Source organism: Populus nigra, chromosome 14 (assembly GCF_951802175.1).
Source record: "Populus nigra chromosome 14, ddPopNigr1.1, whole genome shotgun sequence".
NCBI classification, from domain to species: domain Eukaryota; kingdom Viridiplantae; phylum Streptophyta; class Magnoliopsida; order Malpighiales; family Salicaceae; genus Populus; species Populus nigra.
The window spans coordinates 1,567,948-1,587,071 of NC_084865.1; the positions used below are offsets into that span (position 1 = coordinate 1,567,948).

Here is a 19,124-nt window from a genome sequence, read left to right on the forward strand (position 1 = left end):
TGTTAGAGACCAATTTAGATCACTATAAGAAGTTGATGGTAGATTGCACCCCCTCAGAAAAAGAGTGTTTTATGCAGCCGAATCTCCTTCATAAGAATAACAAAATTCATAGTTATCAAATGCAACCTACCTGATGTATCCATATAAAATAGAGAAAAAAAAAAACTCAAATAGGTTCAAAAAACCTTTATGGGCTCGGTCACGTGACCCGAACTTAACACCCATGAGGGGATTTTTTTGAAATTCCATACGGATCTCTTAATATTTTATACAGATCTAATATGTATTATTTTATGTAGAATACAATTCAAAATATCACAAAAGTAAAATTACAGTACTTTAGCCATTTTTCTCCATAAAATAACAAGATTCATAGATTATAAATTCACCATGAATCCTTCAAGCCAAATATTCACAATCTCTTCATTCTTAATATTTTTAACATGCATATTTTTAGGGTCTATCTTTCTAAAATATCATTGCACTTTCTCTCTCTACATAGTTAGAGATTTTACAGTTGGAAAGTCTTTGCGTCTATTAAAAAAGATCATTTGTAGATACCAACTATAAATCATCTAGTTTACCAGACACCACCTGCTACTACCATGATTATCGGTTATCTGATTTACTTGGCACCACTTGGTACTACCATAGTTATTGATCAACTAGCTTACCAGACATCACTTACTATTAGTTACTAACTCTTTAAATTTTTCATATTAAGTCATCAAATACCTTGACTATAAAAAATTAATCAGACTGTTTGAACTAAAAATCAGTCAATTATCAAGCACATTAAATCAGGTTTATTTTCAAATTGGTTTGAAAGTTAACCTAGTCAAATTATTCAAATTTTGCTGGGATTTTTTTCTTTTTCTTTTCTTTTTTGATTGAATGTCATTTAATTAAGAAAAAAATTATATACGATACCTTGAGGACACTAATATAAACAAACTTCCAACTTTTGAGACTAGCCCTGATAGCCAAATCCATATCCTCCAGTACCGTTGTTCGATTCTTCCACCCTCCGCTTCATTCTCTGCTGAAATTGTCCAGACGCCGGCGGTACCTGCACCGATTACATATCCAATTTCGCATTAAGATTCATTGGACATTAGGATTTGATGGCTTTGTTAACAATGTTGAAGAAAGGACGTATAAGTTGCAGACCCCATTTCTTGCTCCACAGTGAAATGGTAATCCAATGGCATCTCATGCATTATTCTTGTCATCAAGCATTCATTGGAATTGACTGCAAAAAACCAGCCACGCCCCAGAAAAGTAATTTGATCAACTTAATTATATACTAGACCTCATTGATTAGCTTAATTAAGGATGTCAAAATTAGTTATAGTAATCAAGATTACAGAATTTCCAACGAGAGCTTGAACAAGAGCGATTTCGGGGTTGTGAGCTAGAAATGGTATGGTGAGCCAAAGAAAGTCAGGTTCAGGCTGAAAATCAGGACCAAATATGGCCACATAATCACGTTGTTTAACATAGCTGTGTTTCATGGCATCTTTAAGAGCTCCTGCCTTGTATCCATTCCTGATGTCCCTACTCTCATGCTTTATTTCAAGGCCTTCGCTTGCCTATCTCTAACATTCTTGCTCCACCAAGCTCTGTACATGTGTTTATTTTTACTATCTTGATGTGTCCTTTACTTTGGACACAAACATATATATTTTCAAGTCCTTTCAGCAAGGCAAATTACACTGGAATTCTAAGAGATCATGATGGAATGGTGTTGGCTTTATTCTCTATACCTGTTGGAGTCAGATTCTAATGAAGCTGAATTGCTTGCTGTTGTTAAAGCACTTGAATTATCTTCTTCAAGAGAAGACATGTTTGGAAGAAACATTATTGTAGAATCTGACTCTGCTAATGTGGTTAATTGGATGCTTAAACCATGTAATAGACCGTGGTACTATCATGAACTCTTCATTTTGGCTTCTCAATTCTTTTTTTTTTGGAAAAGATTAATTGTATAAATAGAATAAAAAGGACATAATACGAGAGGCATACCCCCGGGATACAAGAAAAAGGAAACGAAAACAGCAAAGGAAAAGGAATTAAAAAAGAAAGATTAAGGGAGCTACACTAAGAGGGCTGACTGCTTGAGAAAAGCCAACCCTTTAGTTTAAATTACAGGGGGAAGAAGTGGCGGGAAGCTAAGGCTCTTGGAGGTCCCAGGAGTCTCGGATAGAAGCTGGGATGGTACACTTGTGATCAAAGTTCATCAGGTGAGTTCGGATCAGTTGGAAGATGTCCTCACTTAGGTACTGAGGAGGTTGGTAGTGCTGGCAGAAGATGCGGTTGTATCCACAAAGAATGCATGTTGTGTTTGTTATGCTCCCTGTAATGTGCAGTCTATCCATAGTGCGAAGGTGTTAAGTGTGGACACAAACTGGTGATGGTGGCAGCCATGTCAAGCATGACTGCTGTCAAACATGGCTGCAAAGTTAGGCATGGTAGGTTGCCTACCATTGAAAATGGTAGCTACCATATTTGACTAAAGAAGAATGTCTTGATTATAAATAGAGGGTGCTATTGAGAGCTGAGATGTGAGACATAGCAGAGAGAACAAGATTGAGAACAAGAGAGAAACACAGAGAGAGAGCTAGGGAGAGTTGAGTTGAGTAGAGAAGAATTTTCTCCTCCTCCTTGTTTTGTTGTTTGTATTGTTTCAAAGCTTGATTAATACAAACCAGTAGCTCCGTGGAGTAGGCAAGTTGCCGAACCACGTAAATTTGTGTGTGTTTGATTGCTTAAATGTCCCAACAACTAGTATCAGAGCTTGTTCTTGAAAAAGAGGGTGTTTGATCCAAACTCAAAAATCAAAGTTCTCAAAACGTGTTTTTGAACATACCATCGTGTAGAGCAAGAGGAGACGAATTCACTGGTGAAAACCCGGCGAAGAACCGACGTCCTGCATGCCCGCACGCGCCGTCACGCGCCGATGAAGCCACTGCCTACGCGCGCCCACGCGCAGCACGCTCTCCACGCGTCGTCTCTACCCGGATACCTGCATCTGAACCGGGTTGACCCGCCACGTCATCCACCACGCAAGCAAAACCGTACAGTCTCCTGCCATGTCACCTGCCACCTCAGCAAGTCATCTGCCACGTCATCAGACCAGTCAGCAGCCACGTCAGACAATGCCACGTCAGCACGAAACGCGCGTGCAGTTGCCACGTCAGCAAAGGTGGGTCCCGGTGTACCTACGTGGAAGCCACGTCATCTTGCCACGTCATCAAAGTGGGTTTTGATCCAGTGCTTCGCAGACGCTATTCTGGACTGACACGCGGCTTCATCTGCACCGTCCGTTGATCCAAAACTTTGACTGTTAAGATCTGAGCCATCCGAAGTCCGATTGAGGTGATCTCAGTGTCGTTTCCAATATTTTTGGCCGTTCCGGACACATCTGTAAGGTCAGATTTGACAAATTCAAATCGGAGATACAGTAAAAATGGCAGATGAAATAAAGGCTGCGGGAATTGAAAAATTTGATGGATCAGATTTTGGATATTGGAAAACGCAAATTGAAGACTATTTATATGGGAAGAAACTTCATCTTCCTCTGTTGGGGAGCAAACCAGAAAATATGCCAGAAGAAGATTGGTTGCTTCTTGATAGACAAGTTTTGGGTATTATCCGGCTATCCTTATCAAGAAGAGTTGCGCACAATGTTACAAAAGAAAGATCCACTGCAAGACTAATGGAAGCTTTGTCTGGGATGTATGAGAAGCCCTCGGCAAACAATAAAGTGCACTTGATGAAGAAGTTGTTCAACCTGAAAATGACAGAAGGCACCTCCGTCACACAACATCTCAACAACTTTAATACCATCACAAATCAATTGTCATCTGTAGAGATTGAGTTTGATGATGAGATTCGTGCACTCATTTTGCTAGCTTCACTTCCAAGCAGTTGGGAAGGTATGAGGACAGCCGTGAGCAACTCAGCTGGAAAATCCAAACTGAAATATGATGACATCCGAGACTTGATTTTAGCTGAAGAAGTGCGAAGGAAAGACTCAGGTGAAAGTTCAAGTTCAGGATCAGCTCTCAACATTAACACTCGAGGGAGGAGACAGGATAGAGGCTTATCCAGAGGCAGATCCAAATCAAGATACAGAAGTAAAAGCAAGTCCGGACCCAGAAAGCAGGTTGAATGTTGGAATTGTGGCAAACCTGGTCATTTCATGAGGAATTGCACAAAACCGAAAAAACCTGAAGCTGACTCTGCAAACGCTACCACAGATGAGGTGCAAGACGCTTTGATTCTTGCTGTACAAAGTCCAATTGATGATTGGATTCTTGATTCTGGTGCTTCATTCCACTGTACACCACACCATGAGATGATGCAAAATTATGTTGCTGGAGATCACGGTGTAGTCTATCTGGCCGATGGACAACCAATGAAGATTGTGGGTATAGGAGAAGTGCAGATTAAGACAATGAATGGATCTACGTGGAACTTGCAAAATGTAAGGCATGTTCCTGGACTAAAAAAGAAGTTGATCTCAGTCGGACAACTTGATGAGAGTGGTCATTCAATCCTTTTTTCTGGAGGTATGTTGAAGGTATCAAAAGGAGCAATGGTTTTGGCTCGTGGAAAGAAAACCGGCACCCTGTATATGACCACAAGATGTGCAGACATTATTGCCTCTACTGAAGCAGAAGATCAAGCACAACTATGGCACTGTAGACTCGGCCATATGAGTCAAAAGGGGATGAAGATACTTCAGTCGAAGGGAAAACTGCCAGAGCTTAAAAATGTCGATCTAGACATTTGTGAAAGCTGTGTTCTTGGAAAACAGAAGAAGCTCAGTTTCTTAAAGGTTGGCAGGGCCTTAAGACCAAGAAAGCTAGAACTGGTGCACACAGATTTATGGGGACCTTCTCCAGTGGCATCTCTTGGAGGTTCTCGGTATTACATAACTTTCATTGATGATTTCAGCAGAAAGGTATGGGTCTACTTTCTGAAACATAAATCTGATGTGTTCGAAACATTCAAGAAGTGGAAGGCTATGGTTGAGAATGAATCAGGTTTGAAGTTGAAATGCTTAAGATCTGATAATGGAGGAGAATACATTGATGGAGGTTTCAAGGAGTATTGTGCTGTTAATGGTATCAGAATGGAAAAGACCATTCCAGGCACACCACAACAGAATGGCATTGCTGAAAGAATGAACCGGACCATCAATGAACGAGCTAGAAGCATGAGGTTGCATTCAGGGCTACCTCAAACATTCTGGGCTGACGCAGTTCATACTGCAGTTTACTTGATCAACCGTGGACCATCAGTTCCTTTGGAGTTCAGATTGCCCGAGGAAGTATGGAGAGGAAAAGAGGTACAACTCTCTCATTTAAAGGTCTTTGGGTGTGTTTCCTATGTGCATATAGATTCTGATGCTCGCAACAAGCTAGATGCCAAATCCAAGAAATGTTTCTTCATTGGCTATGGAGATGAAGAATTTGGATTTCGGTTCTGGGATGATCAGAACAGAAAGATTATCAGAAGCAGGAATGTGATCTTCAATGAGAAAGTTTTGTACAAAGACAGATCAAGTGCAGAAACAGATATGACTGATTCAGATACAAGTCCACAAAAATCTGAATTCATAAGGTTAGAAGGCCTTCCCGATGTTACCGAGCAAAACAAAACTCAAGAGTCTTTACAAGAAGATTCAAGCACATCTGTACCCACCACTACACAAGACGATGCAGAGCCAAGTGAACCAATTGTTTATGTTCGCAGGTCTTCAAGGACTATAAAGCCCCCACAACGGTTCACACTTCTACTGAATTATATTTTACTGACAGATGGTGGTGAGCCGCTAAGTTATGAAGAATCCTTACAAGATGGAAACTCAAGCAAGTGGGAGTTAGCCATGAAGGATGAGATGAGTTCGTTGCTGAAGAACAAGACCTGGGAGCTGACCACACTACCTGAAGGAAAGAAGGCTTTGCAAAACAAGTGGGTCTACAGAGTAAAGACTGAGCATGATGGAAGCAAACGGTTCAAGGCAAGACTTGTTGTAAAAGGGTTTCAACAAAAGAAAGGGATTGACTACTCTGAGATATTTTCTCCAGTTGTGAAGCTCACAACAATCAGAGTTGTTCTGGGGATAGTAGCAGCAGAAAATTTACATCTTGAACAATTAGATGTAAAAACAGCTTTTCTTCATGGAGAATTGGAGGAAGACATTTACATGCAACAACCAGAGGGGTTTGAAATACCAGGAATGGAGAACCAAGTCTGCAAGCTAAAGAAAAGCCTATACGGTTTGAAGCAAGCTCCAAGACAGTGGTACAAGAAGTTTGACAACTTCATGTGTAGTTCGGGATACACAAGATGCCAGGCTGATCACTGTTGCTATGTCAAACATTTTGACAACTCCTACATCATTCTACTATTATATGTGGATGATATGTTGATTGCAGGATCCAACATTGAGGAGATTGACAAGCTGAAACAACAATTGTCAAAGCAGTTTGAAATGAAGGATCTGGGAGCTGCTAAACAAATACTTGGCATGAGAATCATCAGAGATCAAGACAAAGGCATACTAAAGCTTTCACAAACAGAGTATGTCAAGAAGGTTCTCAGCAGGTTTAGTATGAATAATGCTAAACCAGTAAGTACACCTCTGGGGAATCATTTCAAGCTCAGCAAAGACCAGTCACCAAAAACTGAGCTAGAAAGTGGATACATGGATAAGATTCCATACGCCTCAGCTATCGGCTCTTTGATGTATGCTATGGTCTGTACTAGACCAGACATTGCCCATGCAGTGGGAGTTGTAAGCCGATATATGAGCAATCCTGGAAAGCAACATTGGGAGGCGGTGAAATGGATCATGAGATACTTAAAAGGTTCATCAGAGACATGTCTTACCTTCACAGCTGGTGGTTTGAAACTTGAAGGTTTTGTAGACGCTGATCTAGCAGGAGATGTTGATAGTAGAAAGAGCACTATAGGATATGTATATACTCTAGGAGGGACTGCTGTTTCCTGGAGTTCGACCTTACAAAAGATCGTCGCTCTTTCAACAACCGAAGCTGAATATGTTGCAGTTTCAGAATCTGCAAAAGAGATAGTATGGCTACAGAGTTTCCTGAAAGAATTGGGCAAGATGAATGAAAAGGGTACTTTGTACAGCGACAGTCAGAGTGCAATCTTCCTTGCCAAGAATCCAGCATTTCACTCCAGGACGAAGCATATTCAGATCAAATATCACTTCATCCGACAATTGCTAGACGAGGAGCAACTAATGCTAGAAAAGATCTGCGGAAGCAAGAATCCAGCTGACATGTTAACCAAAGGAGTTACTCTTGATAAACTAAAGCTGTGTAAAGCTTCAGTTGGTCTCAGAGATTAAAAGACAGATCTAGCACCATTTGTGTCCAAGTGGGAGATTGTTAAGTGTGGACACAAACTGGTGATGGTGGCAGCCATGTCAAGCATGACTGCTGTCAAACATGGCTGCAAAGTTAGGCATGGTAGGTTGCCTACCATTGAAAATGGTGGCTACCATATTTGACTAAAGAAGAATGTCTTGATTATAAATAGAGGGTGCTATTGAGAGCTGAGATGTGAGACATAGCAGAGAGAACAAGATTGAGAACAAGAGAGAAACACAGAGAGAGAGCTAGGGAGAGTTGAGTTGAGTAGAGAAGAATTTTCTCCTCCTCCTTGTTTTGTTGTTTGTATTGTTTCAAAGCTTGATTAATACAAACCAGTAGCTCCGTGGAGTAGGCAAGTTGCCGAACCACGTAAATTTGTGTCTGTTTGATTGCTTAAATGTCCCAACAGAAGGCGCTCCTGAGAAGCAAGCTAAAGGATGAAGGATTGGCGAGGGATATGACCTTTGAACCATAGCAAAATGGTGAATGGTATTTACAGTTCCGGTGTCTCGAAGCAACTCCCATGTTGAGTCTATGGTGAATTGCCCTGAGGAATTCCCTTTCCAAACGTGGTGATCTTCCATATGAGGTCTTGGCTGGAAAGGAATAGAATTCCAGATTGCTTGAAGGGCCTGGATGCTTCTTGGGAAATTCCAGCCTTCCTCATTGCTTGAAGGGCATGGCTATGATGTTGTGGTATCTTCAGAAGGCTGGATTCTTATTAAGCCGCAGGCTCTCTGTTCAGAATATCAATGCTGCGCTTATGGTTTCCCCAGTTGGTTCCTCCTTCAAGTATTGATCCTCTAATAAAAATGACAGAAGCGTTGGTTTCGTAGCTCGCCTGATTAGACGAAGCAATTCATCGCTCACTAATGTTTTTCCTCTGTTTGTGGTTTTTTTGCTCTTCAAAAATCGACATCCTGCATAATACTTTTGGTTTCTTTTCTGCCTACTACAGTCGTTATCTTGTATTCCTAAGCTTATCAAAAACTGGGTTCTAGAGATTCTGTTCTTGGTTGGTGAATTCCGCTGGCTAGGCTGTGCTACAGATATGGAAACTATTTAGCTCGTGAAATTCCAGAAGATTATACATTGAATCTTGACTTCATCTTCAGTGTTGGTATCGTCTTCAAGCTTTGCATTGTTTCTTGCTGTTTTGAGGACAGAAAGGATGCTACTGGGTAGAACTTGGCTGCTGCTGTTTTATCAGAGTCTTCTCTTTTGTATTTGCTTTCTCTTTTGTCGCCATTTCTCGTCCTGTAAGTTTATACTGCTTATCAAAAAAAAAACTCAAGGCAAATTACAAGATGAGCTAGAGGCGGAAATCAACCTTAATGGCAGGATCTTTTGAGTCATCTAGCACTTGGATTATAATAAGCTTATATGCAGCTCTAAGGTAGTGTTTGGTTAGCACTTGGATTATAATACGATTAGTGACATAATAGTATATGAGAAAAAAAGATAGATATATGAGATTAAAAAAAATCTTAAAATGATATAAGAAAATGCAATTTATATATAGATGAATTAAATAACTTTTTTTTTCTTGATTAAAATATTATTTTCAAGCCAATCATTTTACATAAAAACTAAATTTCTTAGATAAATCAAATACAAAAACTTATTCTTTTAACTTATTTTGTAACATCTTTTAACGAGATCAGAAGGATTTGTTATTATTATTTAGGTTGTGTTTGATTATGCTCTCAAATAAAAAAATGGATACAAATAAAAATAAAAATATATTTGATTAAAAAAATAAACACATAAAATAAATATGTCAATATAGTTTTGGAGTGAAATTTTTGAATAAATATGTTATATTTATCTCTATTATCTTCATCTTTTTTATTACAAGACAATAATCAAAAGCTATCTTAAAATATAAATATAAATTTTTAAAAAATAATATAAATTATATATTGGAGATTTATCTAACCATTTATACTGTTAGATTAAAATATTTATTTAATATGATATCAAAATATTTATAAATAAATAATCACAAACTTATATATGCAAGTTTCAAACAGGATATCACCTAACGACTTAACCCAAACCAACACTTTATACTAGACTTGTGTTTATGCGAGATTGAACAATACGACTTTTATCCTTCTTTGTTTTTCTTCCCCCCCACTTTAATTGAGAAGTCTTCAAACGTTGTACTCTATATTTGTTGACCAAACAGATTAAGCATTTATGTGTTCTTCATTAAAACAAAAAAACATGTTTTTTCTGAAGTCAAGGACGGCTCTCCCCTGCATATCCGGCTGAACATGTTTTCTCTACCCTCACGTCACTGAATAAGACATTTTTTCAGCTGTAATGTTCAATGTTTATGAATAGAATCCGAAATTTTTAATTTTCAGTCAGATTTGAAGTAAACTACACATAGAAGAAATCGTATCTCATGTGATAACAAGAGGAAGCAACTCCATTTACCATCTAAATTATTTCAACCATGCCACAATGGGCTTCAGAGTTTAGATGGAGTTCTTCGGTCTCAGCTCTCATCTGAAAACAAAAGAAGTCCATATCATTAGGTTTAATCTGTTCAACTGAATTACTAAAATCATTGCTAGATTAACTGGGTTTTGTCAGATTAATTTCTTATTTGATTCAGCTAGGAATCCAACTCGAATCAGATTTTATAAACTGAGTTTCAATATGCTAGCCATCCAGGTTTAACAAAACCAGAGTATAATCAGTATTTTGTTGAAATTTTAAAATTTAAACTGCTGGAACCTTATTTGGATCTTGAACTATAAAATATTACAAGGAATAAGAGTTTCGTACTCTTTTTAATCCCTCCATTCTAGGTATTAGTAAGAATTGACTCTGAAATTGCCATTTGCTTGATACAATATCATGTGATTTTACCAACGAAATTAGACACCGCCCACAAAAGATGAAAAAGACTAAACATAACGAAATATCTCCGGCTGTTTGCATCAGCCAAATTCTTCTAACGAATATGACAATTGACACGAAACATTGAGCTCTCTAATCTCCACAAATCATTGAATGGGAAAAGATGCTTCTTGGATCACTGCTATACTACTCTGCCCTGAGCCGGAGCCAGAGGACTCAGCATGGCAGGCAGACCATGGAGGAGTTTATAAATATCATACCTATTCCCTTTTCATATTTTGTCTGGCACCAGATCCCTGAGTTCAAAATGGTACCAGAATTGATGTCCCAGAAGAAAAATGTTAGCCAAGTTAATAAGTCAAGGATCTGTTTATGATGCATCTTTATGCAAGTCACAAATCCTGGCCAGTCTCATAGATCATGGAATAGATAGCATCTGTGCTTGAAGATTTTCATACAGATTCCATGGATTGAAAGCTCCGTTTCACCACCATTGGAATTATATAAATACAGACCAAATAAAAGGGTGTCTAGGTTCATGTAAAAATTTCTCAATTTACCATATTAACAAGCAGATTTCATCTTATAATCTAGCTCCCAAACATTAATTAACTACGATTACCGCATTGAAAAAACATTGTACAGATATTTTGATCACAGCTAAACCCCCATATTGCAGTTCCTAAGTAGAACCAGATTTTGTTACAAACCAGCCAAAATTTTGACAACTCTAGGACATCAGACAGGACCTTGGACGTAGATCCCTAATTTACTGACTTGTAGAGTATCTTGAAGTCCAGTACTTCTCAATTTCCTCTGCTGTTCTTCCAGGAATCCTCCCAGCAATTAAAGTCCACCTAGAAAGATCAAAACTTTCTCAATCAAAACTAAAATGGTTGTAGTAAACAGACAGATGAAGGACAAGAGAGAAGTGAAGTTTAAGCCTACCTCTCACCAACCAGATTGTACATCCTAGTAATAAGAGTTTCCTCGTCTTCTGAGAATTCAAGCTTGGAATCTTGGCTGGTATCTGAAATTTATAACCCAAGAAAAAAATCCAATCTTAAGATAAAGGACTAACAATTTTCAATCTTGTAATAACCATTAAACCCAGAAAGAAAAACACAATTGGAGCAGAAATTAGCCAGAAAACAAAGAAATAAGCCCAAAATGAAAGTACATAGAGCTCCATTTGAGCATTTTCATGTACTAATTAATAATCCCATGACTAAAATCAAGAAAGTGTAAGGAAAACGCCATTACTTTCAAAAGGGTACCTCTAAAATCAATCATTAAAGTTGAAAAAAAATGCAAAACCAACCGACCCTTGAATAACTAACAAAGAGGGCAAACATTCAAATGAAGTACCTCTAGAATCAACAGAGAGATCATCACTAGAGGAGTGATCCGAGTCAGCCATAATTAAGAGGAAAAAAAAATTAAAATCTTTTGAGTCTATGGAGGGTAACTGTGTGTGAAATTGAAGGGACATAAGAGGCGGAGTATTAATAGAGAAGGGCAAAAAAGATACAGCGAAAGGTGGTCATCGATGGATGGAGAAGAATGGGCGCTGGTGTCGAAGAATGGTAGTTGAAGGAATTGTGTGTTGCTAGTCCAACTTTGATAGGTAGTTGAACACTTAACGGTTGGTTGGTTCGTTCTTGTAGCCATTATTTAAATGGTTTTTTTCGTTTCTCTTTTTTTTTTTTTTTTCGTTTCTACTTGGGGAAGTTTGTGACTGTGACCATCATATTTCCTAATACCAAGGGCTACAAGTCGGCGGATTAATCTAGGTTTACTTTAAAATTAAAAGTTTTTTTAATAATTAAATAATATTTTTTAAAATTAAAAAAAATAAGTTAGTTGAGATTGATCGAATTTTAGACAAAAATAACATGTAATTTATGTTAAGATTGTAAGTAAATCCCATGATTATCTTTGAGTGGCGAAAACTATGAGTTTATTAAGCACACAAGTTGATGTTTATCCTTGGATAATTAAACCATTGTTCAAGCCAAGTAATAACGGTGTGCGACTGTGCGTAGTTTTTCCAATCATTCACTTTCTTTAACTTTTTCAAGGTTTTATCCAATACTTAATGGAACATTTTGACTAATTGTTATTTAAACACTTAAATATTGTCAATTAAAAACAAAACGAATCTTATTTCCAAATCTTGAGATCATTGGGATCTTAATGTCGGGTTTGAAATAGGTTTCTGAGTTAAATAATATTTAGAGATGAATGGGTTAAAGGAAGAAATAGAAAAATGTCTGAAGCTACTTCGGGCACGAACAAGAGTCTAAAAGGAGGTTTTATGCATTCTAGGTTACTAGGGACAAGCCCTGAGTGTTCCTCATCGAACCTCGGCAGGCTTAAAAAAACTGGGTTAGTTGTGCAGTTAGAATACTCCTTGGTGCTTAGAGCATCGGAAAAAAACATAAAGAAAACTAAATTAAAGCACAAAGAAATCAAAAGCTCATGAAAAACATAATTAACCGGGCTGTCAGACAGCAACTTCTCAGTAACGTGTGTTGTTGGGGTTTGGTGGGTGTTAGGTAGAAAATGATAAGCTTTGTATTCTGCTCAGTTTTGTTTTCTTTCAGGACCTAGAACAGTGTTGAGATGGAGACCAGACCAGTGAGACTCAGGTCATGGCTGATTGGAGAAAGCCCTTGAAATGCGAGGAAGAAAACAAACAAGAAGATAAGAAAATAGTATGCCTACGTACATTAATAATTACGTGACAAGTGCATATACTTGTTTGATCATTGATGTCTACGGAACACATGTTTATTCCTGTATAAATTTACGTTTGACAAGTACAAGATTGCTGCTCCTTCTTGTCCTTCAGTCGATGAGCTCTTTTTTCTGGTGAATGCCCCTTGTCCGCTTGCTTAAGATAAACAAAATGGTAAAAGATGATGAGAATTTGTTCTCTTCCCCGCCCAGCCTCTCTGTAGCCGCTAGACCATCGCCAGAACCATCACCTTTGCTTTGCACCATGGCTGTCAAATCCCCCTCACGAGATGCACAAACGCATGGCCAGAACCATCACCTTTGCGCCATGGCATGGCTGTCAAATCCCCCTCGCGAGACGCCTGAATGGCACAAACGCATCCTACACAAATGCACGTGCTGGCACTTTTGGTTTTTAAATAATATTTTGTAATTTTTAGTCAATCAAATTCCTCTTAATCAGTTAGATTATAACTCAAAAATTAGAATGAAAAATACAAAATAAACCTCCGGTTAAAAAAAACATTGTTTTAAAAGTAATTTAGTTATTTAACTATACTTTATAAAAAATAAAAATTCAAAAATAACTCTTAAATATCCGTTAAATAAATTTTAATTTTAAAAATAATTTAATCATTTTGTTCTGTTTTAAAAATATGAAAAAACCAAATTATCTTTGTTCAATCAACCTTGTAAATATACTATTTTACCCTTTAAAGATTTTTTTAAATAAAACAATCATCACTATATTATTTCAATCCACGGTACAATGAATCTACATTTACAATGAAAGGAACACCGAAACAGCCCTCGATATATTGGGACCAACCAGAGTCAAAAACCAAGGTGAAAACACACTTAAACAAACCGTGATGAGTCATGTCTAACTAGGTTTGAAAACCAAAATGAAAACCCACTAAATCAAGCCGTGATGAGCCGGGTCTAACCAGACCTGAAAATCAAAGCAAATACCCACTGAAACAGGCTACATACAAGAACCAAATATTTATACCAACCCAGATAAGTGCTGTCAGGTCATGACCGATCAGGCCTGAAAACAAAACAAATAGCCATAGAAAAGGCTCTGACCAACTAGGCCCAAAAAGGCCAATACAAGATGCAAATAATGGATTGAACCACCAGGCCGTTGTGTAAATTAAGGAAGTTTGTCCTGCCCTGACTGGTTTTTGTGACTTACAAGTTGCAGCATCTTGGTAACAGGAGGGGGGGGAAAGCATATGGAACAACCTATTTCAGAAGATGTGTTCATCCTCAACAAACCCGTCACGAATCCTTGTCAGGTCCAAATATATATCTATTTGGACAGGTAAATACACACCAAAAAAACATCTCAAGTAAATAATATGAAATTTCCAAGTTGAAATCTGAGAACAAATATAACAAAAGCTCCTTAATGGACATTGAAGAGTGATTACAAAGAGGCACACAACCGCTTCTGTTCTCAACTTAAAGAAGAGGTAGAAAGGATCATGCAATTTACTGCTAGTAACACAAACATCTATAGAACGCCAGCAAGCTTTATTCTGGCACGGGATCCGGTAGTCATACATATTTAATCCACATCACACAACAAGCACCGAATCCACTTTTAAAATGCAGAAAACAGAATATCCTGAATTAATGTTGAAAAGAACACAAGCTAAAGATGCCAAGTTCTATATTGAACTTGATACCATGCAAGACGTGTAAACTAGGTATAGCAATTAGCTTGCTGCTTCTTAGAAACCATGAATCTTGATATTTTCCTTCTTCACAATGCCAGCCTGTTCACAGAGAGCAAAAGAAAAATTTTCATTCATTGCTCCTAAATATAAAAAGAACTTCATTTAAAACAAGATCAGGGATGTGTTTATTACCTGCACGAGAAAGGTGGAAACGTTCTTCCTTTGATCACCCTGAAGTTGAATGACCTGCACCCATGCACAAAAGCAGTGTTTAGTGCAAGCAAAAGAAGGATCCATTAACGGTTACACACGTCCTTGCAGACAAACTCTCTTCATGTTGGCACACCTTAGCAGCTATCAACTGAATGCACTAGTAAAGACTATTGTCGATACAATAATTCCTAATGTCTGAACAGATGTGGTGTTTCTCTATACCATGCCAAATGAGAATTGTAGGTCCATGCTGCAAGCGCTCATTCTCTGGGTTGCTCTAGATAACAAACTGACTAGAAGAGAATAATGATGGAAATTTCTAAGTAGCTTCGGGGGAATAGATGGAAAGAAAATCATTTGTTATGGATGCAGAAGGTTATAGTCTAGATAATAGAGAAAGATTTGGAAAGCAGCTGAGGTTATAAGCAAGAAAGGGAATTTAGAAGTGTCAGAGATAGCTACCAACGTGTAAAGGATCTTTCCACACGGGATGCATGGGTGATGGAGAATCTAATACCCACCCATAATATCAGAAAAGCTACAAGAGCTTTATTTTCAAAGAAGATATTCCAAAATACTTTACACGTCATTTTTCTCACAGTTTGAATAACAAAAGAGCTGAGGACTGCATGTAATCACCCCTTGTTGGCAACAGCAGACTATGTACAGATTTATGATAACACCTCTGAAGGACATTCTGGAAACAACATAGATAGAAACAAACCTGGCCTAACTCAGGGTCCTGGACAACAGTTCCATTGCAGCAGAACTCTTTCTTGAGGTCCTTAAGTATCTTGTTGTAGCTATATTCCTTCTTCAACCCTTGCACAGTAGTCAGGCTTTTCCTCCCATTTCGCTGCTGTACACGCACATGAACATAATCTTTTGTCCCAGCACCAGAGTCCTCAGCATTTGCCTCAGCAAAGGGATCTATTCATCCATTGAAGAAACATTATTAGTATGGACTTCTAACTTCATCAGAATGCTAAATATATATTAATCCAACAAATAAAACATACCGAAAGCAGTTGGAATAGCGTCGTCGAATTCAGACATGAAAGAAAGATTCTGGAAGAAGAAGGCGAAACCAACAAACAATTCTTTTGATATTAATCAAATTTCTCTGAGCTGAAACATATGCCAGAAAACAAAATTAAGGGTGGAAGGTTCCACAGGAGAGAGATACAGATCAAGATCCAGAGAATCCTACAATTTAATAGGTCAAGATAAGTGCTAAAGGATTTAGAAAGCTTTACTATCCAATCATCAGTTCTAATTTCACATTTACGACAAACCAAACAATGAGAAGGTAAAATCCTTGGATTTGTAAAATAACCATGAAAGATTTTAACTACACATTAAAATTCAAGAATGGTAAATTTTATCATTCTGTTTCGAATAACACAAAAAAAAATTAAAAAACAAAATCAGTACTGTTAAACACTAAAATAACTAAAACAGCTACAGATTATCCATGCATCAGATGGGTCTAGCTACAGTCTACACCAACATTTAACAAACAGATGTGTGTATCTTAATCAGCGTCATAGCCACGTATTCCTGTAGACCACTCAATGATTCCCGACTTCACTCAAAAAATGGGTTATCTTTTCAGAAACACATCTATTTCCTCAATCTATTCCTACAATGGCAGCTGTTACACCTTATCATCAACAATCAGTCCAAAATAATAAAATCTAAAATGCATGTGGATCACCCCATTCATCAAACATATCTTTTCTTGTCAACTGATGAACAAACATCTTAAAGTACTAGTTCCATTATATCACTACAGAAAATTAAGGGTCATCTCCTTCCATCTCCTAACAAGACACTATGAATTTTGGTCACACCAGTCCCTCATGCCATCTGAGGCACAAGTCTCTAGCTTCATAATTCTCTATCAAAATACCCTATACTCAAATCTTAAGTTTCCAAATAGCCTATAAAAGTTTCAAACTTTTCCTCAAATAAACCCATTATTAACATAACCAAAAACTTGTAATTGATTGAATAATTCCAGGAATTGTGTTCTAGCAGTCCACAAGTGAAAAAAAAAAAGCTAGAAACAATTAAGAGAGATAGAAACACACAACATAACCTGGATTCTAAACATTAAAATTTGGATCAGCCAATAGAAAACGTAGAATGTAAATATGCAGTTACTTATTCAGCTCCTTTCCCTCAAATCCTTATCAAACAAACAGAATCATACTCATCATCCAGGCTAGAAATGAAAAAATAAGAAAAACTTCAACACCATACAGAAATTTCTACCAATATTTAAAAAAAATCATTTTTTCGCAAAAACCAAGAAAAAACAATCACAAACAATAATACAAAACACCATCATGAACAAAAAACCATAAAAAATCCCAATTACGAAAAAATAAAGACAAAACACAAAATTGACCAAAACCTAATATTTACAAACAGAAAGACAAGATCAAACCAAAACAAAACCTTAAAAGAAACCAGGCTATAAAAAACTATGGATTATTACCTGACAGGAAGATTGAGAAACAAAGCAAGAAAACCCAAGAAAGATGAGAGATGAAATTTGGGTTTCTTCTTTGGCGATTATGGTGCTTATGCGAAGGTGAGAGACAATATTTATTGACCTCAGCAGCTTCTTCGGGTCGGCTGTTTCTACGGTTGAGATTGTTTGGAGGCCACGTGGGATAGGGACAGACAGTGGTCCTGATTCTTACCCCTTATGCTAAGTTGCTAACCTTTTTCTTTTATGTGGGAAAGGGCTTGAGGCCCATAAAACAACTATCCCAGTGAGCACATGGGTGAGCCCATTTATAATTCTTGCTATAAAAAATAAATAAAAAAGAGGGCCATTTTAGTAAACATGGAACCCTTTTTTTTATTTCATTTTCTACCTTGGCTAGATTTGGCCTATGGGTGGATCCGGCGATCTAAGAGCACAACTTGAACCAAGTTTATTTTTAACTTATTTAAGAATCGGGTTTATCAAATTCAAATAACCTAACAGTAAATTTATGATTTTATTGATTTAAACGTGTTTAAAAATATAGCTGTAGTTATTTTTTAAAATATTTTTTACTCAAAGATATATCACAAATAATATTTTTTTAAATCATTTTTGATATCAGCATATCAAAATGATTTAAAAACATAAAAAAATATTAATTTAAAAAAAAATTAAAAATTTTTTAAAAAATATTTTTAAAACATAAAAACAAAAGGAGTTTAGTCATATTCAAATGAGATCCTACCAAGTCATCTTTAATAATTTTTTAAAATTTTTATTCAAAAATATATCATTTCAACTTTTTAAATTTTTTTACCTGTTATTTTTTACTTTTTAAGAAAACTTAAACAAGTCATTTTAAAATAAATATGAGTTGACCAATTAATATGGAAGTTGACCCACAATCAAGATCTTGGTTTGAGTATGATAACTATTAAAAAAAAAACTAATTGTCCAGTCAACGTGCATGGAGGCCTATGATACTATTCATTATAATAATATAATTATAAAATCATCAGAAACCTTTGAACTAATCTTTCAAGTAGGGTGATTTTTTCACCCTAACACAAATACTTATAACAGGTTATATAAGGTTAAATTAGTCGTTTCCTATATATGTATGGCCAGACAATAATTATATCCTTGAGTTTTTATTGAATTCTATAACTCTAATTATAAATAAATTTTTATATCTCTTACCATATAGTAAAATAAAAATAAAATTAATTCAATCTAAGAAGTTCACAACTCACATCATGAATTTAACAAATTGATTAAAACAATCCTGGCCTATTTCTTTTTTTTTTCTTGCTTTTGATTTTTTTTTTAGATCTATCCAATCAAAAAAATCACATCTCAACAATATTTTTCAAATATGAATTTTCATACAAAGTTTAATAATAATGGCCATTTTCCAACATAGGAGAGGGATGTTTGATATTAAACTGTAAAATGCTTTTAAAATTATTTTTTTGCTTGAATATATTAAAACAATTTTTTTCTCAGATTTGGTGGTTTTTATTTTTCATATTAGCAAATCAAAATCATAAAAAAAATATCAAATTAATATTTTTTTAAACTAAAAACATTTTAAAAAAAAACATCTAAAACCAAAATAACCTAGATTAAGAGGCTCACAATATTATTTTATATTACTGTTCTCAACTTAAAGAAAAGGTAGAAAGGATCACGTAATTTTTC

At 36.5% G+C, this 19,124-nt stretch overlaps 2 protein-coding genes across 4 annotated transcripts; both read right to left on the reverse strand.

Annotated features, from left to right (window-relative positions):
* Positions 1–10,821: 10,821 nt before the first annotated feature.
* On the reverse strand, positions 10,822–11,917 carry LOC133672770 (MYB-like transcription factor ETC3). Its single transcript, XM_062093299.1, has 3 exons — positions 11,655–11,917; positions 11,235–11,316; positions 10,822–11,143 (listed from the first exon to the last, which is right to left on the reverse strand). Exons 1-3 carry the CDS (start codon positions 11,776–11,778, stop codon positions 11,056–11,058), a joined length of 294 nt encoding a protein of 97 aa, XP_061949283.1. The 5' UTR covers positions 11,779–11,917; the 3' UTR covers positions 10,822–11,055.
* Positions 11,918–14,411: 2,494 nt separating this feature from the next.
* Positions 14,412–17,586, reverse strand: LOC133673226 (protein translation factor SUI1 homolog). 3 transcript variants are annotated; one of them, XM_062093954.1, is made up of 5 exons: positions 17,427–17,586; positions 15,943–16,051; positions 15,648–15,853; positions 14,903–14,956; positions 14,412–14,809 (listed from the first exon to the last, which is right to left on the reverse strand). In XM_062093954.1, exons 2-5 carry the CDS (start codon positions 15,977–15,979, stop codon positions 14,765–14,767), a joined length of 342 nt encoding a protein of 113 aa, XP_061949938.1. In that variant the 5' UTR covers positions 15,980–16,051; positions 17,427–17,586; the 3' UTR covers positions 14,412–14,764. The 3 variants fall into 3 exon arrangements, with proteins under 3 accessions (XP_061949938.1, XP_061949941.1, XP_061949940.1); XM_062093957.1 differs by having other exon boundaries at positions 15,943–15,991; positions 17,427–17,522; XM_062093956.1 differs by having other exon boundaries at positions 15,943–16,129; positions 17,427–17,504.
* Positions 17,587–19,124: the final 1,538 nt, after the last annotated feature.

Excerpts from the sequence above, each read along its gene's own strand:
- LOC133672770 (XM_062093299.1), bottom strand. The coding sequence starts at position 11,778 with ATGTCCCTTCAATTTCACACACAGTTACCCTCCATAGACTCAAAAGAT. Across the intron at positions 11,317-11,654 it reads TCTCTCTGTTGATTCTAGAG|ATACCAGCCAAGATTCCAAG; the intron begins GTACTTCATTTG and ends TATAAATTTCAG. Across the intron at positions 11,144-11,234 it reads TACAATCTGGTTGGTGAGAG|GTGGACTTTAATTGCTGGGA; the intron begins GTAGGCTTAAAC and ends TGATCTTTCTAG.
- LOC133673226 (XM_062093954.1), bottom strand. The coding sequence starts at position 15,979 with ATGTCTGAATTCGACGACGCTATTCCAACTGCTTTCG. Across the intron at positions 15,854-15,942 it reads CGCTATTCCAACTGCTTTCG|ATCCCTTTGCTGAGGCAAAT; the intron begins GTATGTTTTATT and ends ATGGATGAATAG. Across the intron at positions 14,957-15,647 it reads AGGACCCTGAGTTAGGCCAG|GTCATTCAACTTCAGGGTGA; the intron begins GTTTGTTTCTAT and ends GCATGGGTGCAG.